Genomic DNA, 25,266 nt, shown 5'->3' with positions numbered 1-25,266 from the left:
GAATGTGCTGTGTTTATGCATTTTAACATATGTTGCTTTTAACAATCCCTTTTCTTTCATTTTTGCTTATATGCTTTGTCTTTATGCCATTTTGTTTTTCTTTGTTGACATATTTGTTTGTTTTTATAGTGATTAAGATTATAACACAATGTTGACTGCTGTACCCCTATTTTTGACATTTTTTACCTATTATGTCTGTTTGTTTTGTTCACACATTGTTGTCTATATAATGGAATTTTATGCGACTGTCATACAAGTGAGAGGTTTAGCTAGCTATAAAACGAGGTTTAATCCACCATTTTCTACATAAAGAAATGCCTGTATTAAGTCAGGAATATGACAATTGTTTTCCATTCGTTTGATGTGTTTGAGATTTTAATTTTGACATTTACTAACGGACTTTCCGTTTTGAATTTTCCTTGGAGTTCGGTATTTTTCTTATTTTACTTTTTCCAGAATGTTTTTATGTTACGTATTTGTTATATGTATTTGATAACTGCAAAAAGCTTATGATTATGTTGTTAAATGTAACCGTAAGTAAGTCTTTCGTGTTCGTTTTCGTATAAAGTAATCGACTACTAAGTGAAATCACATTGTTCCCGATTGTATGAACAGTTACCAGCTTTTCGACATAAACGAAACTTAACAAACTTCATATTTTTCAGAATAAATATGGCTTCCACTCAAATATGTGGACCATGTTCTAGGATGGACAAATTAGCCACAGCTGTAAAATTTTGCACTGATTGTGAAGACTCTTTATGCACAGATTGCGTCCATACTCACAAAGCAATCAAAGCTCTTGCTTCTCACCACTTGATCAACAATGAAGTTCAAACCGACAAGGCGTTTAGCATCAAAGACACTTGCATTGATCATCCAGATATGAGTTTAGAGTTTTACGGCTCGAAACATGAAAGCTTATGCTGTCGTACATGCTCCGTGAATACCCATCGCACATGTGGCAAACTTTTACCGATCGGTGTTGCTTCACGCGGAATAAAAACCTCAGTGATGTTAAACGATGCGACAGAAGATTTAAAGGCTTTATTGAAAACTGCCGAACAATTAGAAGAGAACAGAACAAAGAACAAGAAAAACATCGGAAAAGCTAAAGTGACAACTCTACAAAAGATAGCCAAATTTAAACGTGAAATAATTCAAGAGTTAGATCAACTAGAAAAGAAATTAATGGTAGAAGTTGATGTGACTGAGAAAAGGCATACAAGAAAGGCAGAATCTGATCTTTCAGACATTGAAATCCGACGAAAGGCAATCGTAGATATGTCAGAACAATTGGAAATTCTTACAACGCACGGCTCAGAAATCCAAATATTGATACTGTTGAATACTATTCGAGTGGATATTTGCAAGCAAGAGAACGACTTTCAAGATATAATCCCCTCTTACGAATGTAGTGAAATTAACTTCAAGGCATCAGCAATTAAGTCCACTCTTAATTCTCTTTGGATCAGTGGAATTAAAATATGTTCCTTGTTCAATTGTTCACAGACCTCATAAACACGCAGAAGCCCAGATACCGTCAGAATATGACAAAATGCCATTAAAACAAAAAAATAAGAAAATTGATGTTCCTTATCGAAATGGTTACATCTTCAATATTTTAGTAACGAACGACAATAGATTACTGCTATGATTTTCCGGAGTCAAGAGTAAAGCATTATCGTTATGGTCAAAGACAGGAGAGCACATTCAAGACTGTGCACTTACAAAATCGGCGTGGGGTATAACTATGATACCAGGAACTCACGAAGCAGTTGTAACATTACCATCCATTAATACGGTTCAGTTTGTTGACATAACCAGTATGACACCAGGTACAGTAATGAAAGTTCCCAACACGGCCTATGGAGTAACTGTTATTAAGGACATACTAGTATTAGGTGGGAAAGGAAAAGTTTATTTCCTCAGTATGACAGGATTTCACTTGAAAACATTCAATGATGGGAGTGATTACTTGTTTTCACTAAAGGCATATAAAGCGAATATGATCTATTGCTGTGAGACAAATAGTAGTGCACTCCATTGCATTGATATCAATGGATCTGTTATCTTCTCATATAAATCTCCTGATTTCAAAGGACCAGTAGACTTAGCATTTGACGGTAAAGAGAATCTGTATGTAATAACCCGGAAATCAAATAAATTACATCGTCTTTCATTAAATAGGAAGCTTCTGGACATCCTACTGAAGTCAGAAGATGGATTACGGCAACCATATGCTGTTGCCTTCAACAAGAATTATACTAAACTGTACATAGCAAATGGATATCATCGTGAAGATAAACAAGTATTGATATTTGATTGTACTTAGGAAAGCAGGAAACACTAAAGTGACTTATCATTGTTTTATGATTGTTAATTTGTCTGATCATGATTTGTTTTGTTGATAATTACTGAGTTTTGTTTCCCACATTACATACATCAGTATTACCATTTTAGTATGATTGGTCTGTGTGAAATTAGAAGCTGATTATCATCGTGTTTAATATGATAATTCAATGATATACATGTACCGGCCTTCACTTGAGGATAAATTATTTTGATGACTGAATTAAACAACATCATACTTTACAGAACGTAATCATAAATGGCATAATAAGGTTCTTGTTGACATATGATAAATTCTTTGACTGAAGTTGCTATTTAGAAGGCGTGGACAGGGCAACCTCATTATACATGATATACATGAACAGTAAATAAAAGAACTTTGGGGATGTTTTTGTTGTCTTTGGGATGGTTTTTATGAATTCTGCCTTGTATGAATACAAAAACAAGTCGGCCAAAAGAAGTACACAATAAGGACCCACTGGAATACAGACTGTCTGTTGAAATATCAATCCACCAAACTCAACAAATATATTGTGGATAAAACAAATCCAGCATTTTGATCATCTAATGTGTATCTATTTGCTTCGGAATGAGTTTGATTCTTCAGAAAGTAAGATTTTCCAAACCTATGTATATATTAAAAAAAATATTCCATCTCCATGCCTAATATATCATGTACTGTGTTACAACTCTAGATTCTACTGACGAAAAAATGTAACAATAAGCCACCGAAAGCTGATTTTTTTAGTTCAGTCTAGGTGGCGAGTGGTCTAGAGCGCTAGATACAGTGCAAGCGGTGTTGTCTCGATATCCCAATAGCATGAGTTCGAATCCCGGCGAGGGAAGAACAAAAATTTGCCATCGCAAATTTGCAGATTTAACATTGTCGTGCTGATATTTAGAGTAATTATTAAAAAAATATATATTTATGTATTTAAACTAACAAATTTCAAAAAATGGTGCAAATGACGGCTAAGGAAATCTATCCCTGAGGATAAAAAACCTGAGTGTTTCGAATAATTCTATCCACCTGTAACATTTTTTCTTTTCATTTTTTTCCGTTGTTTTCTTTGTTTTGTGTTTTGGTTGTTTTGTGTTTTATGTTTTTATTGTTTTTGTTTTACTATTTGTTTTTTACATTATGAATGTTTTAGTTTTAATTTGTTTCAGTTTGTAATGTTTGGTGTTTTGCTTGTAGTTTTGATTAAGTGATCTTAAATCTTTAGTATTAAACAACTCTTACAACCCATGTAAAAGTATGTCATTATACCCGAATTAAAGGAATTCTTGATCAGTATAAAAGGGAAGATAACTGTGTTGCGTCAGACAACGACGACAGTATGTATAATATCTCTATTTAGTTTTTTTAATAACACACTCACTTTACTTTTTTACAAAAGAAATGTGTGAGCCCTTTACAAATGAACTACTGATGGTGTGTATGTTATGAAAACCAACAAAATTGATATTTAAATGGTTATTGTTCGTTGAATAGATAAGGGATTTTACTTCCTGATATATATTTTTTCTTTCGTATAAACCCAAGGTAAATATAGATTATCGATGGTATTTCAAGCGAGAGGGTGTATATCAGCTACAATTTTGTCGAAGGCGAAAGCCCTAAGATGAGATGTATCCGCGAAACGTTCTCTAGCTCGAAAGACTATTGATTGATAATCTCATGATATAAAAAAAAGATGTGGTATGATTGCCAATGAGACAACTCTTCACAAGAGACCAAATGACACAGAAATTAACAACTATAGATCACCGTACGGCCTTCAACAATGAGCAAACCCTATACCGCATAGTCAGCTATAAAAGGCCCCGAAATGACAAATGTAAAACAATTACAACGAGAAAACTAACGGCGTAATTAATATACAAAAAAAATGTAACACAGTAACAAACGACAACCACTGAATTACAGGCTCCTGACTTGGGATAGGTACATACACACAGAATGTGGCGTGGTTCAACATGTTAGCGGGATCCCCCCCCCCCCTCCCCCCCCCCCCTGACCGATATGGCCGGGTACTTGTACATCCCAACAATAAAAAGACACTAAGTACAGATCTGAGTCCGTTTATCACGGTTTACCTTTTGCTATGTCGCTCGACTGAGAAAAATACGCTGTTGCTAACAGGCCTTAGATACTAGCGATAATTGTCTAGCTCAAGCCAGTAGCATGATATGAAAAAGTATCACACACAAAAAATATTAAAGGAAGAGTACATAAAATATGAAATGAAAAATAAATGAAAATCTTAATGGATGGTCTCGGATTTGAAACTCAAAATGTTGTTTATTGAAAGTTGTGAAGATGGAACAGAAATGAAATTTTATAAATTCGTCATTCGATCCCCCGTTTGAAGCAATAATCTTAGTCGTGGCATGTATCCGTGATACGGAGGTTTTTTTTTAATTTAAACAGATTGACTTTCTAAAGATTAGAAAACAATACATCACGATTTAATCCTTACACTTTTTAATGTAGACACGCAAACTGAATGCAAAATACTAAAACATTCGTCACACAGTCAAACAAAAGCACACGTATCTTTCATAAGACAGTCATTGGAACAGAGCCCGGGATCTCGAGAGATTAACTTTTTTTGCATATTGACGCACACAAATAGTTATACATGTTATATGTGGTGTGGATAGCAATGACGGAACTATGTTAAGATGTAACGAGCTATTAGTCACAGTACGTCCTTCGCAACGAGCAAAGATCATACCGTAAAATAAGCTATTAGAGTCCTTGACCTGACATAATGTAAAACAATCAAACAAGAATAACAACAGGACGATTCATGATTAAAACAATAATAAACAAAAAATAAATATGCTGACGACAACCACTGAATTACAGGGTACTCACATGTGCCGGGCATAAACATCTTATGATGGGATTAAACATGTTTGCAAACCTAGTAATTTTATAACAAAGGATTAACTCGTCATATTGGAACGAAACACTTGCACAACTAACAAATGGTTAGAGGACATACAGTACCTTTCATAGAAATACTCATAGTTTCTGAAAGTAGAATAGGGATAAAGCATCTCGTTTACACAGGTTTTTACACAAGGTTCAGCCAAACTTTATAACCTAATCTTTGTATTTATGAAAGAATTCAGAAAGGATCAGATAATTTGTTTAAACGAAATTCCTGACTTAAGCAACAGTTATACATATATTTCCATGATTGAAATCTTAAACGTCACGACTGAGGCGGTTGTGGAATATACACGCCAAACAAAAATTAACGTTAACAATAAGGAGCGAATTATGATTATCCCGTCCGGAATTAAGACCTTTACTAAAATGCGGCGTCAAAGTTTAAAGTTTAACTAGTTTTAACCAGCTTCATTTTCATGCACCTGTCCTAAGTCAGGAGCCTGTTGTTCTGTGGTTGTCGTTTGTTGATGAGGTTCATAAGTGTTTAGCGTTTCTCGTTTTATATATAGAATAATCCGTTGGTTTTGCCTGTTTTAACTGTTTCACACTAGTCATTTTGTGGCCCTTTATAGCTTACTGTTCGGTGTAAGCAACGGCTCCGTCTTGAAGGCCATACTTTGACCTATAGTTGTTAACATTATATACATTTTGACTTGGATGGAGAGTTGTCTCATTGACACTCACACCACATCTGCTTATATCTTTATAAAAGCTGTCGATTATAAAATGAATCATTTTCTTCTGCGAAAACAAATGCATAGAATGTCAAAGAGAACAGTTCAAGCTATTAGGGGATATATCTTCCATTTTTTTGGGTTTGTTTACCCCTGCTACTACCTTTTGCTCTCTGGGACTCCTTTTGCTGTACGAGGTTGTCTTAAACAATGAAACTAGTCTGCTTATGAACGATAAATTGAAAACATGCTTGAGACATTTCAAAGCTCCCTGTATGCAGCAGATGCCTTTTTCAAGACAGTTGTAAATGAGGGGGCGTAAAGACATTCATGCAAAGTGCAAATAATGACTTAAAGATCTATATACTTCAAATAGCCGTTGATGGTTTCAATCTTGAAATATTATGTAAAGGGAAACCAAAATCTTAAACTTACCATTATGTTTAACCCATAGTATGGGTAAATTCATTATCATTGTCAAATCCCGCACAATTACCCATGCTCGTTCCATTTTCTTTTAAAGAATAAGGGTACTTTTTTTAAAGGATACGTAGTTAACCGTTGCTAAATAAGATACAAAGGCGGTCATTCAAAAATGGAAAATCATAAATAGAATGAGTGACATCTATACAAATTGTAGCATTTGCGCTCTGTTAAACCTTGATCTACGTTGAGTTTCACCGTTATTGCTGTACCGGATATGTGGGTCATGAAATACGGGGGGGGGGGGGGGGGGGGGGACATTTTATGCTTAGAAGTTAAGACCATTTATTTTCTTCCGAATTCTTAATTAACTTGGTTATTATTGATCTATTTCACCATTGGTAATTGGTTTGTTTTTCGGTCGAAGGCACTATAACTTTCGATGTACTCTATTCATTAATTCCTAGCTGAACCATTCTTGACTTTTTTCCTGTCAGATTTTGATTTACTTCTGTTCATTTAGAACGAATCTTGACCATGTTTAGTTAAACAATGTAGTTTTTGTAGATGTCTACTATCTCTCCATTCATTACCGATACTATATATATATATATTTATAAACACATTGGACGTTTAGTAAGCAACACGTAACCAAAAAATCCATAAAATGATATATCCAACGTTAATTTTTAAAAATATTATTAGTTACACGGTGTGTTAGTGACCTAATACAATATATATGGGGTCAGTTAATTCCATGTGGGATGAGAGCGAATTCCATATGGAATTACTGACCCCATATACATATCGTTTTAGGTCACTAGCACACTGGGAAACGAATTTATCTTACCGACTAGCTTAACAAATGGTATAAAAACTAGCGGCCTATCAAAGTGATTAAGTCTTCAATACATAGTATTAAGAATATACTTCCATTTGTCCCTATACAAAAAACAAATGCCAACAATAACAACTTGCAAGCTTTAAATTTGTTTTATGAATTTATTTCAATCGTTCATTACATGTATTAATGTCTTTGTCTGTTGAAACCTTTCAGATTTCTTTTTTGTTTTGAAAGGGAAGTAACTCCTTAATGCCAACAATAACAACTTGTTATCTTTAAAAGTGTTGTATGAATTTATTTCAATCTTTCATCATCAATTTCTTCGTCTGTTGAAACCTTTCAGATTTTCCTCAACACCGTATTGTTTTTATAAAGGTACGTACCTTCTTTTTTGTTTTGAAAGAGAAATTACTCCTTACTAACCTCATATGGTAACTAACCCTATATATCTATAGGAGGTAAGATAAATATATATATATACATATAATTAACTATTTTCATTTTTATGTTGCAATATATATAAAGATATCTATTGACTACGTAAAATTAAATGATTCCCGATTGCAAATATGTTTTCTCTATTAAAAATGAAATTTATCATAATCCAATTTTCAAATTAAATATGGCTTCGAGTCAAATATGTGGACCATGTACTAGGATGGAAAAATCAGCTTCTGCCGTAAACTTTGCACTGATGTGAAGATCCCTTATGCGCAAATTGTGTCACCACCCACTAAGCAATCAAGGCTCTCGCTTTACACCATTTGATCGATGCAGAAGTTCAAACTGACAAGGCTTTCAGCATCCGCAAGACCTGCAGTGACCATCCAGATATGAGTTTAGAGTTTTACTGCTCGAATCATGAAAGCTTATGCTGTCATACATGCTCCGTGAATACCCATCGCACATGTGGCGAAATTCTTCCGATCGATGTTGCTGCTCGCGGATTAAAGTCATCAGTAATGGTGAACGATGAAACAACAGATTTAAAGCATTTATAGAAAACTGCCGAGCAATTAGTAGATGACAGAGCAAAAAACAAGGAAAACATTACAAAAGCTAAAGCGACTACACTACAAATTATAGTCAAATTCAAACGTCAATTAATTCAAGAGTTAGATGAACTAGAAAAGAAATTAATGACGGAAGTTGATGAAATTGAGAAGAAGCTTACCAAAAAGTCCGAATCTGACCTTTCGGACATCGAAATGCGACGAAAAGCCATCGTAGATATATCCGAACAATTGGAGTTTCTTACAAAACACAGATCAGACAGTCAAATATTGATGCTTTTGAATACTATCAGAGTAGATATTTCAAAGCAAGAGAACGACTTTCAAAATTTGGTCCCATCATACGAGTGTATTGACGTTAATATCAAGGCATCAGGAATAAAATCCGCACTTAATTCTCTTGGATCGTTGCAAATACAATCGGTTCCATATTCAATTGCATACAAAACTTTGAAGCTCAGGCAAGCCCAGATACAACCGGAATATAAGAAAATGCAAACTAAATTCAAACTCAATAATAAATTTAAAGTACTTTATCCTGACGGGAGAATAACTAGCATTGTTGTCACGGAAGATGATAGGGTACTACTGTGTCATAGCAGAAACAATAGTAAAGCATTATTACTGGAGACCATATTCAGGGCTGTGCACTTGTTGACTATGCATGGGGTATGGCTATCATACCAGGAACAAATGAAGCAGTTGTAACATTACCATCTAATAATTCATTTCAATTTGTTAACATTACCAGTATGTTACCAGGTAAAGTAATAAAAGTTCCTGACAGACCATATGGAGTAACTGTTACTAATGACATGATAGTAATCGGTGGATCAGGAAAAGTTCATTTCCTCAGTATGACAGGAAGTCTTATAAAAACTTTCTATGTCGGAAGGGGCCATATGTTTTCACTGAAAGCAAATAAGACGGATAAAATCTATTGCTGTGAGGCAAATGGTACACTCCATTGCATTGATATCAATGGAACTGTTATTTTTTCATATAAATCTCCTCATTTAGGTAAGCCACTAGCCATGACGTTGGATGTGAAAGATAATATTTATGTAACAGATTTGGGAAAACTTACTCGTATTTCATCCGAAGGAAAGCTTTTTGACATATTTTTGAAGGAAGAAGACAGATTGAATGCACCGTGTGGAATTGCCTTCAACCAGAATTATACCAACTGTACATAGCAAACGGAGGATGTGAGGAAAATAAACAAGTATTGATATTTGACTGTGCTTAGAAACTACATATAACTTTAAAGATTTGCAAAAGAAGTTTCTCTTGGTAATTTGTAAGAATTCCTCTAAATGATTAAAACCCTGTCACTGGTGAATTGAGCATGAGTGTTCTGTTCCTCTGTTTGAAGAATTTATGTTTAATTAAAGATAATTATAACAATTCCATATTTTACAAAGAATTTATTTTATTCTATGATATTACCACAAAGCCAATGATCAATGCATTGATATAAAGAAATGATACATAAGAGGTCAATATTAATCAACTGTTAATTCGCTAATTTTTTTTAGAGCAATGAGCTTTCTATAAAGTACAAGAGTGTACTCCTTTCAAATGATGTGTCTGGTGAAGAAGTGATATTGACAGTTTGAATCAAAGTTAAACAAATTCTCTTTCAATTTTGACAAAAAAAAACTCCTTTTAAGCATTTTGAATAGCGTTTGGCAAGCACAGAATTTCCTATTCGAAAACACTAAGACATGTTAAATGCTTCTTGTTTGTAAACTTTCTTCAGATTTCATTGAAGAAATAGTACAACTGCAAACCTTTCGTGTTGCCATTTGAAACTTAAACTTTTCATTTAAATGTGTTTTTTCTTCAGATAATACACTGCATTCAAAATATCAATTTAGTATATATAAGAAGATGTGGTATGAGTGCCAATGAGACAACTCTCCATCAGAGTCACAATTTGTAAAAGTAAACCATTATAGGTCAAAGTACGGTCTTCAACACGGAGCCTTGGCTCACACCGAACAGCAAGCTATAAAGGGCCTACAAATGAATAGTGTAAAACATTTCAAACGGGAAAACCAACGGTCTAATCTATATAAAAAACGAGAAACGAGAAACGCTTATGAAGCATTTTAGGTTGAACTGGACACTTTGTCAGAATGGGTCAAAACAATCAGGTCTCTGATAAAACGTCGCATTCATAAGTTGAAAAAAACTGTGTGAATGAGCGACCAAAGTCTGTTTTCAGAGACAAAGAGGCTGTTAAATGTCTATCATCACTTCATGATAAATATGTTGTTGTTCCTGCGGACAAAGCTTCAAATTATATCGTCTTTGTATGTAAATCGCATTACTACGAGTGTCTTGTAAAAGAATTAGGAATAAAAGAGCAATCAGGTAATTCAATTCCACATACAAAAACATATCATTTGACAAGGATGAGATTTTGGCGAATCATTAGTCCTTCATGGCTTCAATGAACATTACATTAAACAACAAATCGGAGGATTTACCTTGTTTGTATTGGATACCTAAGCTTCACAAAATTCCGTACAAACAACGGTACATTGCCGGCTCATCTGCATGTTCGACTAAAGAATTGTCCATCTGATTGACAAAAACTCTGTCCGCAGTGAAAGAGGGTCTTCAGAAATACTGTGAAACTGTTTACTCGCGTAGAGGTATTAATTATATGTGGATTCTAAAAAACTCTAAAGAACTTCTGGATAATTTTAAATCTCGATCCTTTTGCTGAAATTAGTTCTATCAAAACTTTTGATTTTTCAACCGTGTATACCATTATTCCCCATGTGAAATTGAAAAATCGTCTAAAAGAAATAATCCACAATGCTTTTCAACATAAAAATGGTAGCATACGCTATAAATTTATTATTTTGGGATACCATATGGCATATTTTGTTAATAGTGAACAAAAGGTAATACATGCTACACAGAGGAACAAGTGATCAGTTTCTTATTGACAACATATTTGTTGAATTTAGAGGTAGAATTTTTTACCAAATTGTCGGCATTCCTGTGGGAACGAACTGTGCGCCTCTCCTTGCCGACCTCTTCTTATTTTCATATGAATCGGAGTTCCTTCAGACACTTGTCAACAACATGAAGATCAAAGAAGCCAGGTTATTTAATTTCACATTCAGATATATTGATGATGTTCTTTCCATTAACAATCCGAACGTTTCTGATTGGGTTCAATTAATATATCCCCCAGAACTAGAAATTAAAGAAACAACAGACACGGCTTCCTCCGCCTCATGTTTAGACTTATACCTCGAATTTGACATACACAGTCATCTCAGTACCAGAATCTATGACAAACGAGACGATTTTAATTGTGAAATTATCAATCTCCCCCACCTTAGTAGCAATATACCAACTTCACCTGCATATGGGATATACATTTCCCAACTTATTCGGTATTCAAGAGCTTGCAGCTCCTACTCTGACTTTGTAAAACGTCACCAGTGTCTACATAGAAAGTTGATGAACCAGGGGTATGTCAATGGACGTCTCGTCCTTTTTCTAAAAAAAAAGTTCATAGGAAGGTATCAAGACCTTGTTGATAAATATTCTTTTATTTGTCTTTATTAAAATTACTTTTACTGGTTAGTCTGTTTTTGGTAATATCCATTAGACGTGACTCTGTACTTATTTATCCCGTCATTGTGTTATTGTTCTATGATAATTTTTGTATTATTGTCTTTCATTTTTGCTAATGTGCTTTGTCTACTGTAAATTCAGAAATAATTGCGAGCATGTATTATTGCGATTTTTGAAAAAAAGACAAAAATGCGAGATTTATTATTGCGATTTCAGGAAAATCTGCATACACCTATATGTAATAGATATCAGAATGCGAGATTTTGGTATTGCGATTCTCATCCAGTCGCATTATACGCAATAATAAAAACCTCGCAATGATTTCTGAATTTACAGAGCACATTATGCTTTTTTGGGTGTCTTTGGTACATATGACGTGGCTCTGTACTTATACATCCCGTCATTGTGTTATTGTTCTATGATAATTTTTGTATTCTTGTCTTTCATTTTTGCTAATGTGCTTTGTCTATATGCCTTTTTGTGTTTCTTTGATACATATGACGTGGCTCTGTACTTATACATCCCGTCATTATGTTATTGTGCTATTGTAAAGTTTTGTATTCTTGTCTTTCATTTTTGCTAATGTGCTTTGTCTATATGCCTTTTTGTGCTTCTTTGTTACATATTTGTTTGTTTTTATAGTAATTTAGATTATAACACAATGTTGACTGCTGTGCCCCTATGTTGACATTTTTACCTATTATTTCTGTGTTTTGTTCACACATCGTTGTCAATATAAAGGAATTTGATACGACTGTCATACAAGTGAGAGGTTTAGCTAGCTATAAAACCGGTTTAATCCACTATTTTCTACATAAGAAAATGCCTGTACCAAGTCAGGAATATGACAGTTGTTATCCATTCGTTTGATGTGTTTGAGCTTTTGATTTTTCCATTTGATTAGGGACATTCCGTTTTGAATTTTCCTCGGAGTTCAGTATTTTTGTGATTTTACTTTTTCTGGTTATGATTGAAATCAATAAGCGACCCAACTTCTTCTGCCTACCACTTCTGCAGATACAATATACAAAAAGACCATAGTCCATAAATGCTAAACAGATGTTCAACATTTAACTTAGAGAAAGCAGCAATAGATATATATGTTATCAGTATTTCATGTTATTTTTTATTTTTTCATTTTAGATGTAGTTTAATTTTTTCATACTTTTTCTAATATATTTTCTCAATATATACTATATATACCATGTATACTTCTAGAGAACTAAACTGTTAGATTTATCTATTATACCTTGGGCATCGTTGAAGAATCAAAGTATAGTTATTGCATCAAGACTGGTAATATTTATATATTTTTGTACTTTAAAAGTATTTTTTAACAACTAGTTTGAAAAATTATTGCAATATTCATTATTGACTAAATTATTGGTCAAACAATACCCGGTATTTTATATATATGTAAGAGGTCTGGTATATAATATTTCCAATGAGAAAATTAAAGTTATCACCCAAAGACCGAGGAAAGGGTCAGTCCTGAGAAAATGAGATCCGGTAATGGTGATAATGAGAACAATTTTTACGTGAATATAGATTTGATATATTTCGAATAATAAAGATTGAGCTTTATGTTCTCTTAATCTGTAAAACGCTTATTAAATAACATACCTAGCCGTTCAACATATTGTCGTGAATAATAATAAAAAAAAAACACTGGGCATGATCAACATGTTATATTGCATACACGTCAATTAGATATTTACTAAACGACATAATAAAATCATCGCCTGGGTGTCAACATGCAGTCTTTAAAAATAAGCATGTGTCGTTACAATAGGTCATAGCTCGAAATGGAACGAAGTGGATTTACATTTGACTGTACAGACGGTCTAATGACTTCAGATCAAATATATTCATAAGAGTGTCATGATCAACGTTTTTTTTTTTATTTAAACCGAAACTACTTGAAGACTGATAGCAGTTGTGATAAAAAAATGACAAATTTTAGTTTTCACTTTCTTTCTCGAAAAGTTTAGAATACAGGCAGAAACTATTAACAGAAAAATAATCAGCAATGCAGGATATATAAATTTTTAGTTTAACTCAACCCATCTAGCGATATGAGTTAGGAATCAATGGCTTACAAAAACTATGTTCGCCCAATTTTAACGTGTGTAGCGTTTCAATGTATATTAGCGTTTGTTTTTGTAGCAGTTCAGTTTTCTGTTGTTCCGTTGTTTCCTTCTTAAAATTGATGTGGTACCCTCGGTTTTGGTTTGTGACCCGGATTTGTTTTCGCTCAATCGATTTATGACTATGAAACAGCGGTATACTCCTGTTGCATTTATTTACCGTCTATGTTGTTACTTATACAGATATAAAAAGAAACATAAGTAGAAAACACGATCAGCAATACAAGACAAACAATATTAATATGACTTATATAATAAGTAGGCAGATGTTGTAGGATTGCCAATGAGAAAACTATGAACCAGCGTTCAAATGAAGCGAATTAAATTGACTTTATTCAATAAATATCGTAATTGGGATGTTAAATCCGTTGCTTCATAAAGGCAAAATACAATTTATCTTTACGTTCAGGAATGCTTGTAACAACTATGCGTTTGTCCTTCTCATCCAGCGAACATTCTTTTTTCATCAGCATTTCAATTTCCAGCTCATCATCTTGGTAGTTATGCAAGCAATAGTCAACAATGAATTAAAAAAAATAATTATTCAATAATTTCAATGATAGTTGAAGAAAACAAGGACTAATTGGTACAATGAACATCCCGAATATTTCATTTATTTCAGCGAGTTGTACCAAAAATGTTTTTTGACTTAGTATTGGTGTTTTCCTAAGTTTAGGTTGCTTTATGGACACTCTTATCAAGCTTTGTCAGAGGGAAATATTTTATTATCTCTGTTTACTTATAGCCTCCGATGTTTTCACCAGCCTGTAGCCAGTACTTCGAAACAGTCACGAAAAAAAGATTATTGTTTTATTGTACTGATATAAAATTGGATATAAAATCGTTCAAATTAAGGAATGTATCTCCTTCATGCATATATCTTATTCTTTGTTCGGGTTTAGGTTAATTTTCAGTCCTTTTAGGTTAAATCATCATTTCAATGTTGGTATTGGGTTTGGGTTTTTAATTATTTTTGGTCTCGATCATGCGCATAAATGGAAGATATTACTTGTCAAATGCGCAACTGCAATGTGCAGTAAATTTGACACCATTTATACTATAAATACATCAGGGTCATTCCATTGCTGGCAGATTGTTAGTTGTCTCCAATTCACTAGTCAGTATTTCCGTATGCAAATCTGCGGTTTTAACGTTGGTATCGTTAATGTTATTAAAGAACGTTGACTTATTGTAAAACACGAAACAAAAGAAAAACATTTATGCTTTTCATGCTTTCGCTTTATGAAAGATGAAAGGCGACAATGCAAAATGCCTGCGTCTGTGACCACCATATATATGTCCTCACCCTTGTTAATAAACGATTTCAATCAATCGGTCAGATTACACAAAAGTTTTGTTCTTATATTTTTGTTTTATTAGTTGATTGTCCCCTTGATATATTTTCTCTCTTTGTGTGAGTCGTTATGATCTAAACAAGAATACCGGCGAAGTAACGGTGTTAATCGTTTGAACACGGCATTTCCTTTTCATTTGCAGTTTACCTAATGTTGATGTGTATTTATAGCTTTTTGTTGGTGTTACATATCTCATTGAATCACTTGTTAACTAAACTATCCCATGACGCCATATGTGAGTTTTGATTGTCAATCGGCCTCCGTAGTCGTTGTAAACTTTTTAACAAAATCTCCTCTTTAACCATGAGATCAATTTCTACTAAGCTTGGATGAATGATTTTTTTTAGTAAAAAATTAATTGTTTTGCTTATTCCAATCAGTCAAATTACAATGATGGTTCGAGTTAAACGTGAGGGAAACATGCAAGTTGACGACTATTATTCTAAATACATAGTAAATCTGACATATTTTTCCATATCAACCACATATTCAGTAATCCTCCGCATATTCCTACGGCAAAGTTCCGAACCGGACCTAGCTCATTTCAAAGGTATTGACAAAAGCTATTCCCCGCTTGAATATGTTTTGTCCTATGTTTAACGAATGTATACAGTCGCTATAATTGGTAACGCTGACTTCAAGATCTATAGATCAGATGTAAGTTACGAAATATAGCTCCTAGTGCAATTGGACTTAAATCCATAATAAAACAATACCAGTCTAATGAATTTTATATTGCAAACAAAAATAATAGAGCAAATGCTTATGGGAGATTTTGGTCCCCACTTCATACAGTATTTTCGTGATTTATTATCATTTATACCTCTACTGTAGTGAGCAGTTGATATTTTCGTTTTACTTTCTTCTGTGTTGACAAGAATTATCATTGATATGGCCATAATTATAAATTAACTGTTTACAAAACTTTGAATAATTGAAATACTTAGGCTTTTCTACCTCAGGAATAGATAACCTTAGATGTATTTGGCAAAACGTTTAGGAATTTTTGGTTCTCAATGCTCTTCAACTTCGTACTTTATTTGGCCTTTTAACATTTTCTGATTCGACCGTCACTGATGAGTCTTTTGCAGACGAAACGCGCGTCTGGCGCAAATACTAAATTTCAATCCTGGTAGCTATGATGAGTTTATTTACAACCACTGGGTCGATGCCACTGCTGGTAGAGTTTTAATTCCCCGAGGGTATCATCAAGTACAGTAGTCAGCACTTCTGTGTTGACAAGAATTATCATTGATATGGTCATAATAATAAATTAACTGCTTACAAAACTTTGAATTATTGAAATACTAAGGCTTTCCTACCTCAGGAATAGATAACCTTAGATGTATTCGGCAAAACGTTTCGTAATTTTTGGTTCTCAATGCTTTTCAACTTCGTACTTTATTTGGCCTTTTAACATTTTCTGATTCGAGCGTCACTGATGAGTCTTTTGTAGACGAAACGGGCGTCTGGCGCAAATACTAAATTTCAATCCTGGTAGCTATGATGAGTTTATTTATATATAGACATGCATACATACTAATCGTAAGATTACAGTGACTGTATGTTAGAAGTGAGAGAAAGTGTGAGTGTTAGTAGTTTTTTTTTCTCCAGTAACTATATTCTTGTATTATAAATATGAATTTAAAAAACAAATAGGATAGTCTTGTACATATCTTTAAATGTTTACACTAAAAACCATGGTACGGTGGTGATTTTAGAGGTATTGTAAAATCCTGACCAATGAAAAACAAATAAAAGATAAAAAAAAAGATCTATAGTTTAAAGACATTTTTGAAGTTATCGTCTTTATAAGAGTAATATGAAAAGGGAAACAACTTAAAGGTCAGACAAACTGTATACCTTCCTAAGCACACGTTATGGTAAGAGCATTTATTTTATGTTCTTTTCTCTTATGGTTGTGGCCTGTTATCTATTTCTTGCATGAAGAGATATTTCTCGTATCACACTGTACGGAGTGTGATACGAATAAGTGATACGAAAATCTGCTTTAATTTGATTGGCTTAATGAGTATCACAAGATGACATAATGGCATTTCCATTGGCTATTCGTTAGGTCATTGATGACTTTCAAAGGATAAGACGATGAACATTTCGTCCATGGCAACATACATCTATGTGATTTCTTCAATACTATACCAAATACTCACACATTTCACCTGACAATCTTCTTTTTGTCAAATTTTATTACATTCTGAAGCGTACAAAAAGTCTTAAAATGTCTGATGTTAAAGTTTGACACTGGAAAATGACATATGACGTCATACTGGAATGTGCAAAAGACTGGATCAACATTTCGCGGAATTTTTAATTTAACGCATTAAAAGTGTTGACCATAAGAGAACAAATTTGGCCTTTTTTATTATTATATTGAAATTAAATAACTCGAGTTGATACAAAGCGATATCCCATTCTCACTCGTTATGAAACCTAGAAATGTATTTATTTAGCAGCTGTAATATATTTCCATTGTGTACTAAACCATTTCTATTTTTACCATAAATGTGTAAATATGAAGAGTCTGTGTGAAAATAATTGTCAAATCCTATGTCCGTTCTTCATGCTTTTAATAGTTTAGAAAACAGTTTAAACAATGCATATGTTATTTCCATCGCAGCAAATTATAAAGGTGATAATTAGATAAAATGGCTGTTATATATAAAATTGTCGCGCTGCAAAACCTAGTGTTGATCTCCACTTGCCTTTTGTGTAAGTGAGGATAAAGATAATAAAGGGACATTCAAGCTCATAAGTCGAAAATAAACAGACAACGCCTAGGTAAAAACAAAGACCAAACGACAAACAATGGAAGACAAAACACAACAAAAAAACTAAAAACTCAGCAGCACGAACTCTGCCAAAACCCGGGGTGATCTGAGGTGCTCAAGAAGGGTATGCAGATCCTGATTTACTTGTGGTACCCGTCGTGTTCCTCATGTACGTGCAAAGTCGGTGATAAGTCTAATTTGGTCGGACACATTCGAGGGAAAATAACGAAATTATATTTACGACAATTGGAACATATCCGTCATAATCTGTGAAACTGATATTCGATAACGATCAACCAACTCGTGATTGCATCTGTAAACATTTAGGAAGGTATGATTTCAACCTCACCACATGGAACTCTTGGTTTGATAGATGCTTGTGAGCAGCAACCCTCTATTACGAAAACCATGATAGGCGCTGCTGGAATGTTGGTACATAGAAATGAAAAAATCATAATTGGGAAGCTAAAATCATCTCTTTTGTGATAAACAAACTTTTATTATCAATTTATAAATGTAAGTCAAGATAAGAGGTAGACTTAACTGTATCTGTTGTATCCTTTATCTCAAGTTCAACGGGATTGATGCCTTCAACTTAGTCATCAAATTTTAAATTATTTAGTGAGAGAAAATCATTGTTATAGCAGAAAGAGAAGTTGAAGGAGACTGTTAATTTCTTTCCTTTTTTTCTAAGAAGTTCCTGTATGAAGCCAGCCTCTTATGAATAAAAAAAATAAGTCGTCAAGAAAAGGTGCACAGTTGCTTCCCATTGGAATTCCTAATTTTTGTTGAAAAACACCTCCTCCAAACGTAACAAATATGTTCTCAATCAAGTTATCAAGAATCTTGATATTGTCAGTTTCAGAGAATTTTATGTTTAAATCAGAGTGTTTTTTTTTCTCTACGTTGGTCATTCTTTTTTACGAGACCATGCAGGAACAACGCTTTCAATTTATCTTTAATTTGTGTAATTGTGTAGAAAAGTGTAGATATGTCTTATGCAATACATGTTTTTCTGATCGATTTTTTCTATTTATAAAATAACCCCAAACGTTGCAGGTGAGTTCGATTTTGATTCCTAATTGACTCTGATTGTCACTTTCCTGTCGAAGGTCTTGGTTTTTTTCCGGCCTTCTCTGTCAATACAAACTATCGTTACTGTATGTCCAGTAGTGCTGCAAGTGACGTTAAACACAATCAATCAATCAACCAATATTATCTAGAAATATAAGTACACGTATTCATCCCTAAATGGTGCACTATACACATGATAAAGTAATTGACTAACTGCATGAAATGCAAAAAGTAAAATAACAAAAATACCGAACTTATAAAATGGCAAAAACAAAAGCTCATCCACATCTAACGAATGGAAAACAACTGTCATATTCCTGACTTTGTACAGGCATTTCCTTATGTAGATAAATGGTGGATTTGATAGCTAGTTAAACATTTTACTTGTATGACAGCAGCATATAATTCCATTATATTGACGACAATGTGTGAGTAAAACAAACAGACATAATAGGTTAAAAAGTCAAAAGTTGGGGTACAGCCGTCAACATAGTAATATAATCTTATATTACTGTAAAAACAAAAAAAAAAACTATTAATTTTCAACAAAGAAACACAAAATGGAGTATAGACAATGTACATAAGCAAAAATGAAAGACAAGAACTCAAAATTTAAAAAACCCGTCAGTATCTAGAATCTATACTTCATGTCCATAATGTATTATTTGTGAAGTTGATACAGAATATTTATAAACAAGGGCCCGTATGCATGAAGCTACTTAACCTAAGATTTTCCTTAGTAAACACTTAAGTTAAGGAAACTCCTCCCTTTTTACCTAAGTGGTATGCATAAAAAAACTTCAACTAAGTATTTCCTTAGTAAAATCTTAGTTGTTTTTAGTCACGCCCACAAAACTTAAGTGGTATGCATAAAACCCCTTATGCTACGAAAACGCCTAAGATTACACTTAAGTCTTATGTACCTATAGAGCTATCTGAAATTTAAAAAAAATAGTTAAAAATCAGTCAAAAGTATGCGTTTTTTGCAGAACATTTATAGATTAGCTACAATTTAAATGATTAATAATTATATCAGTAATAGACTACTAATAAATCTTTTGTTTATTGCTAAATATTAACGATCATCGTAATTTTCTTAAAATCACGTATAATCAACAAATCAAGATAACAGAGGGTAGTTATATAATGTAACTTCATTCTACCCTTATATCCCAATCTCGTTGTTGTGTATACCGAAAAGTACTCATGGAATTCATGCTATTTTTTTCCTTTTGTTTACTCTGCACATGCATGTTTACATAAATAATTCTAAACGTTGAGTTCTTAGAATACACAGAGTGGTATTAACTGCAACCGGTAGTGACCTCCATTTTGTGGGAACAATTCGGTTGTTTATAATAATAATAATAATAATGAAAATTTATAAAGCGTCCTATATAAAAAATAAAAATTACTCTAAGGCGCTGTACATTCAACATGGTAATTTAAACAAATCAATGACAAAAACATAAAACATAAAACATACATTGTGTCAGATTCAAATACTGAAAAATAAAAAAAAATGCCTACCATAAAATAAAAGGTCAATACGCAAATACATGTTAAAACAAAAAAATTAAAAATTAGCAATATAGGCTAAGAGCATGCAAAACAGGCAAAAAATCTAAAAAGGAATACAAAAGTTGCATTAAAAGTTGATACAAAACAAGTAAAACCCGTAAAAGTGAAAAAGAAAAAAATCTAATTAAAAATCAATTCGATAAAAATGAGTTTTTAGCTGAGATTTAAAACACTCTAGGGACTTGCATTGTCTTAAACTGTTCGGGATATTGTTCCATAGAGATGCGGCTGCCCAATCAAATTGTCTTTCACCGTACGTCTTCGTCCTCACTTTTGGAACGGTAAGTTGTTTTGTAGAGCTTGAACGCAGAGATCGGTTTGGCACTTGTAAATTGACTAGTTCCCGAATGTTAGCAAGACCAATGCCATTCAAAGCGCAGTACAAATACGTAAGTATTTTGTAATGTGGTCGGTATTGGACGGGTAACCAATGTAAATCAGCAAGTATCGGAGTAATATGTTCATGTTTTCTTGTCCTGGTGATAAGACGGGCTACTGTATTTTGTACTTTTTGTAATCTGTTCATCGTAGTCTTGTTGATACCGTTCAGCAGAATATTCCCATAATCAAGTCTGGATGTTACTAGACTGTTCACTCGTGTCTTGCAAGCGGTTTTTTTTATAAAGCTGCGAATGCGTCCAATATTACTGATATGGAAATGACCAGATTTTACTATGGCAGAAACTTGCCGTTCCATCGTAAGATGTTGATCAAAATATACACCTAGGTTTTTCACGCAGGATACACTACTCATCACATTATTGCCGATTTTGAGTTGGAGATTTGGCACACTTGCCTTTAGATGTTTTGGTGTGAATATGATCAGTTGGGTTTTATCTTTATTCAATTTTAACATATTTGTTGACATCCATGAACTAATTTCGGAGATACATAGTTCAAGTTTTGAAAAGTAGTTCATCCAGTTGTCTAGCGGCTTGATAACCATTATCTAGGGAATCACTGGAACGACCCCCCTCTTATGGCAGTCAGTGCCTCCCGCCCCCATGTAAAAATTTCTGGATCCGCCACTGCTACCCCATGGAATTCGAAGTTTATATTACGTATTTATGATACCTAAAACGTATTGAATTATTTTTCATATTTCCTTATATATTCAGTGATATACTGCTGTTAACGAAAATATTAAATATTGCTAAAATGTCGATAATACCTTACCGTAAACATATAAATCAATTAATGTGTTTTAGTAAAGATTGTTGGACTTTTGAAAAATGCCCTCGTTTTTAAATGGATTCGTGGAAAATTGATCCTATCCTCCTTTTTTTTTTTGTTGCAAAAGGGAAGTTGTAAAAAACCTTTATTTTAATTCGAAATAGATTTTTTATAAGAAGTTGAATGATTATAGGAAAATTCTTGTCTAAAAAAATATGTTTTATAAAATTATTTGTAAGCACATGCTTACAATGCTATCTTGGTGCTACACCATTGAAACTTTATCATGTTTTGTTAGAGTTTAAAATATATTTTTGTCTCCAGAAAATATAACATCCATGAAAGATGAATTAAAGATTAAGTAGGAGGAAGTTTTGGATTTCAAATATTTTTTTTCCCATGCTCATCCATTGAAACGTCTGCGCCAATTTTTTTGAATTGTTTTACTTACCAACATCAATTTAACCCCAGCTCTTAATAAAAGTATGTATTGATCAATCAATGTAAATAATCATAACAAACTTTTACACGGCTGACTACATGCGATGAGCTAATATATATCATACGGTAATGCGAGAAAGGTTCCGATTTAAGTATTCCTTAATTAATTAAAGACTTAAGTAAGTTTATGCATACGACTTAAGATCTTTACTTAACTAAGGGAATTCTTAGTGAAATCTAAGTTTGAGGAACACTTAAATTAAGATGTTTTATGCATACGGGCCAAGATCTTAGTATCTTCCAATGAACTTTTTTAGAAACAGGACGAGACGTTCTTTGACATAACATTGGCTAATCAACTTTCTGCTCAGACGATGGTGACGTTTTATAAAGTCTGAGTAATAGCTGCAAGCTCTGGAATTCCGAATGAGTTGAAAATGTATATCCAATATGCAGGTGAAGTTGATATGTTGCTGCTAAGGTAAAGAAAATTAATAATTTCTAAATTAAAAGCGTCTCGCTTGGCATAGATTTTGGTATTTAGATGATCACTTATGTCAAATTCGAGGTATAAGTCTTAAAATGAGGCGGAGGAAGCCGTGTCTGTTGTTTCTTTAATTTTTAGTTCTGGAGGATATATTAATAGAACCCATTCAGAAAAGTTTGGATTGTTAATGGAAAAAACATCAACAATATATCTGAATGTGAAATTATATGATCTGGCCTTTTTAATTTTTTTGTTTTGACAAGTGTCTGAAGGAAGTCCGACTCAATTGAAAATAAGTAGATGTCGGCAATACGTGGCGCACAGTTCGTTCCCATAGCACAGTTGTTCCGGACCACATGTAAATTTTCTTATACTTTACTATATCAAATGAAGTCAAAAATTTATTTTTTTTAGAGAAAATATGGCTTCCAGTCAAATGTGTGGACCATGTACAAGAATGGACAAATCAGCTTCTGCCGTAAAATTTTGCACTGATTGCCAAGATCCCTTATGCACAGATTGTGTTGCCATTCACAAAGCAATTAAGGCTCTCGCTTTACACCATTTGGTCGATGAAGAAGTTCAAACTGACAAGGCTTTTAGCATAAGAAGAACCTGCAGTGACCATCCAGATATGAGTTTAGAGTTTTACTGCTCGAATCATGAAAGCTTATGCTGTCGTACATGTTCCGTTAATACCCATCGCACATGTGGCAAAATTTTACCGATTGATGTTGCTGCACGTGGAATAAAGACATCAGTTATGCTCAACGATGTATCAGCAGATTTAAGTGCTTTATTAAAAACTGCCAAACAATTAGAAGAGGACAGAGCAAAAAACAAAAACAATGCAGGAAAGGCTATTGCGACCACTTTACAAAAAATGGCCAAATTTAAACATGAATTGATTCAGAGGTTAGATGAACTAGAAAAGAAATTAATGTCAGAAGTTGCTGTTACTGAGGCAAATCTTATCAAAAAGGCGGAATCGGACATTTCAGACATTGAAATCCGACGAAAGGATATCGAAGATATATCAGAACAATTGGAATTTCTTACAAATCACGGATCAGAAAGCCAAATATTGATGTTGTTGAATACCATAAGAGTGGATATTTCAAAGCAGGAGAGCGACTTTAAAAATTTGGTCCCGTCATACGAATGTGTTGATGTTGAGTTCAAGGCATCAGGAATAAAGACCGCACTTAACTCTCTTGGATCGGTGGAAATAAAATCTGTTCCATGTTCAATAACACACAAACCCTCTAAACACACACAAGCTCAGATACCACCAGAATATGCGAAAATGCCAACAAAATTCAAACTCAAAAATGAATTTAAAGTATCTTGTTTTGATGGGAGAATAGGAAACATGATTGTAACGAATGATGATAGGCTGCTGTTATGTTATATGGGAGACAAGAGTAAAGCATTGTCGATATGGTCAGGGGCAGGAGACCACATTAAGGACTGTAAACTGGCTACTCCTGCATGGGGTATAGCTATAATACCAGGAACAAATGAAGCAGTTGTAACATTACCATCTATCAATTCGATTCAGTTTGTTAACATAACCAGTATGGTACCAGGTACAGTAATGAAGGTTCATGGGCAGTCCTTTGGAATCACAATTGTAAAGAACATGATAGTATTAGGTGGGAGGGGAAGGGTTTATTTCCTCAGTATGACAGGAAGTCTCTTGAACTTATTCAATGTCGGTAGTAGTAATTTGACTTCATTGAAGGCAAATAAGATGGATATGATTTATTGCTGTGACCTAAATAATGATACACTCCATTGCATTGATATCAAAGGAACTGTTTTTTTCTCATATAAATCTCCTGATGTTATTGGACAAGACATTGCATTGGATGGTAAAGAAAATATATATGTGACAATCTGTACATCAAACAAATTGCATCGTCTGTCACCAGATGGAAAACTCCTTGACGTCCTTCTGAAGGCTGAAGATAGATTGAATGAACCGTTTGGAACTGCCTTCAACAAGAACTATACCAAACTATACATAGTAAACGGACCTCGTCGTGAAAATAAACATATATCGATATTTGAGTGTGCTTAGAAACAGCATATAACTCTCTTACATCACTAGTTATTCATACCCTGTCATGATCCTGAAAGCCAATGTTGACTTTTGTATATATGTTCTGTTTCCTTGTTCGAAATGTTTATGCTGATTTAAATGAAACTAAAAGGACAGCATACTGTACAAGAATGTATTGCATTTTATTATATTACCACAAATCCACTCATTAAAGCATTGATGTAAAGAAATAATACATAAGAAAATAATAACTTAACATGAATTGGTTACGTTATTTTAC

The 25,266-nt window shown here is 33.5% G+C and overlaps 1 protein-coding gene across 1 annotated transcript; it reads left to right on the top strand.

Annotated features, from left to right (window-relative positions):
- Positions 1 to 3,665: 3,665 nt before the first annotated feature.
- Positions 3,666 to 25,266, top strand: LOC127718220 (uncharacterized). The gene is made up of 2 exons (XM_052224196.1): positions 3,666 to 3,690; positions 23,336 to 25,266. The coding sequence occupies exon 2, from the start codon at positions 23,343 to 23,345 to the stop codon at positions 25,002 to 25,004; it is 1,662 nt and encodes a 553-aa protein (XP_052080156.1). The 5' UTR covers positions 3,666 to 3,690; positions 23,336 to 23,342; the 3' UTR covers positions 25,005 to 25,266.

This window comes from Mytilus californianus, unplaced genomic scaffold (genome assembly GCF_021869535.1).
Source record: "Mytilus californianus isolate M0D057914Y unplaced genomic scaffold, xbMytCali1.0.p SCAF_10, whole genome shotgun sequence".
Classification (NCBI taxonomy): domain Eukaryota; kingdom Metazoa; phylum Mollusca; class Bivalvia; order Mytilida; family Mytilidae; genus Mytilus; species Mytilus californianus.
Note: the sequence above shows the minus strand (reverse complement) of the source record. Positions and strands in the feature narration are given on the sequence as shown.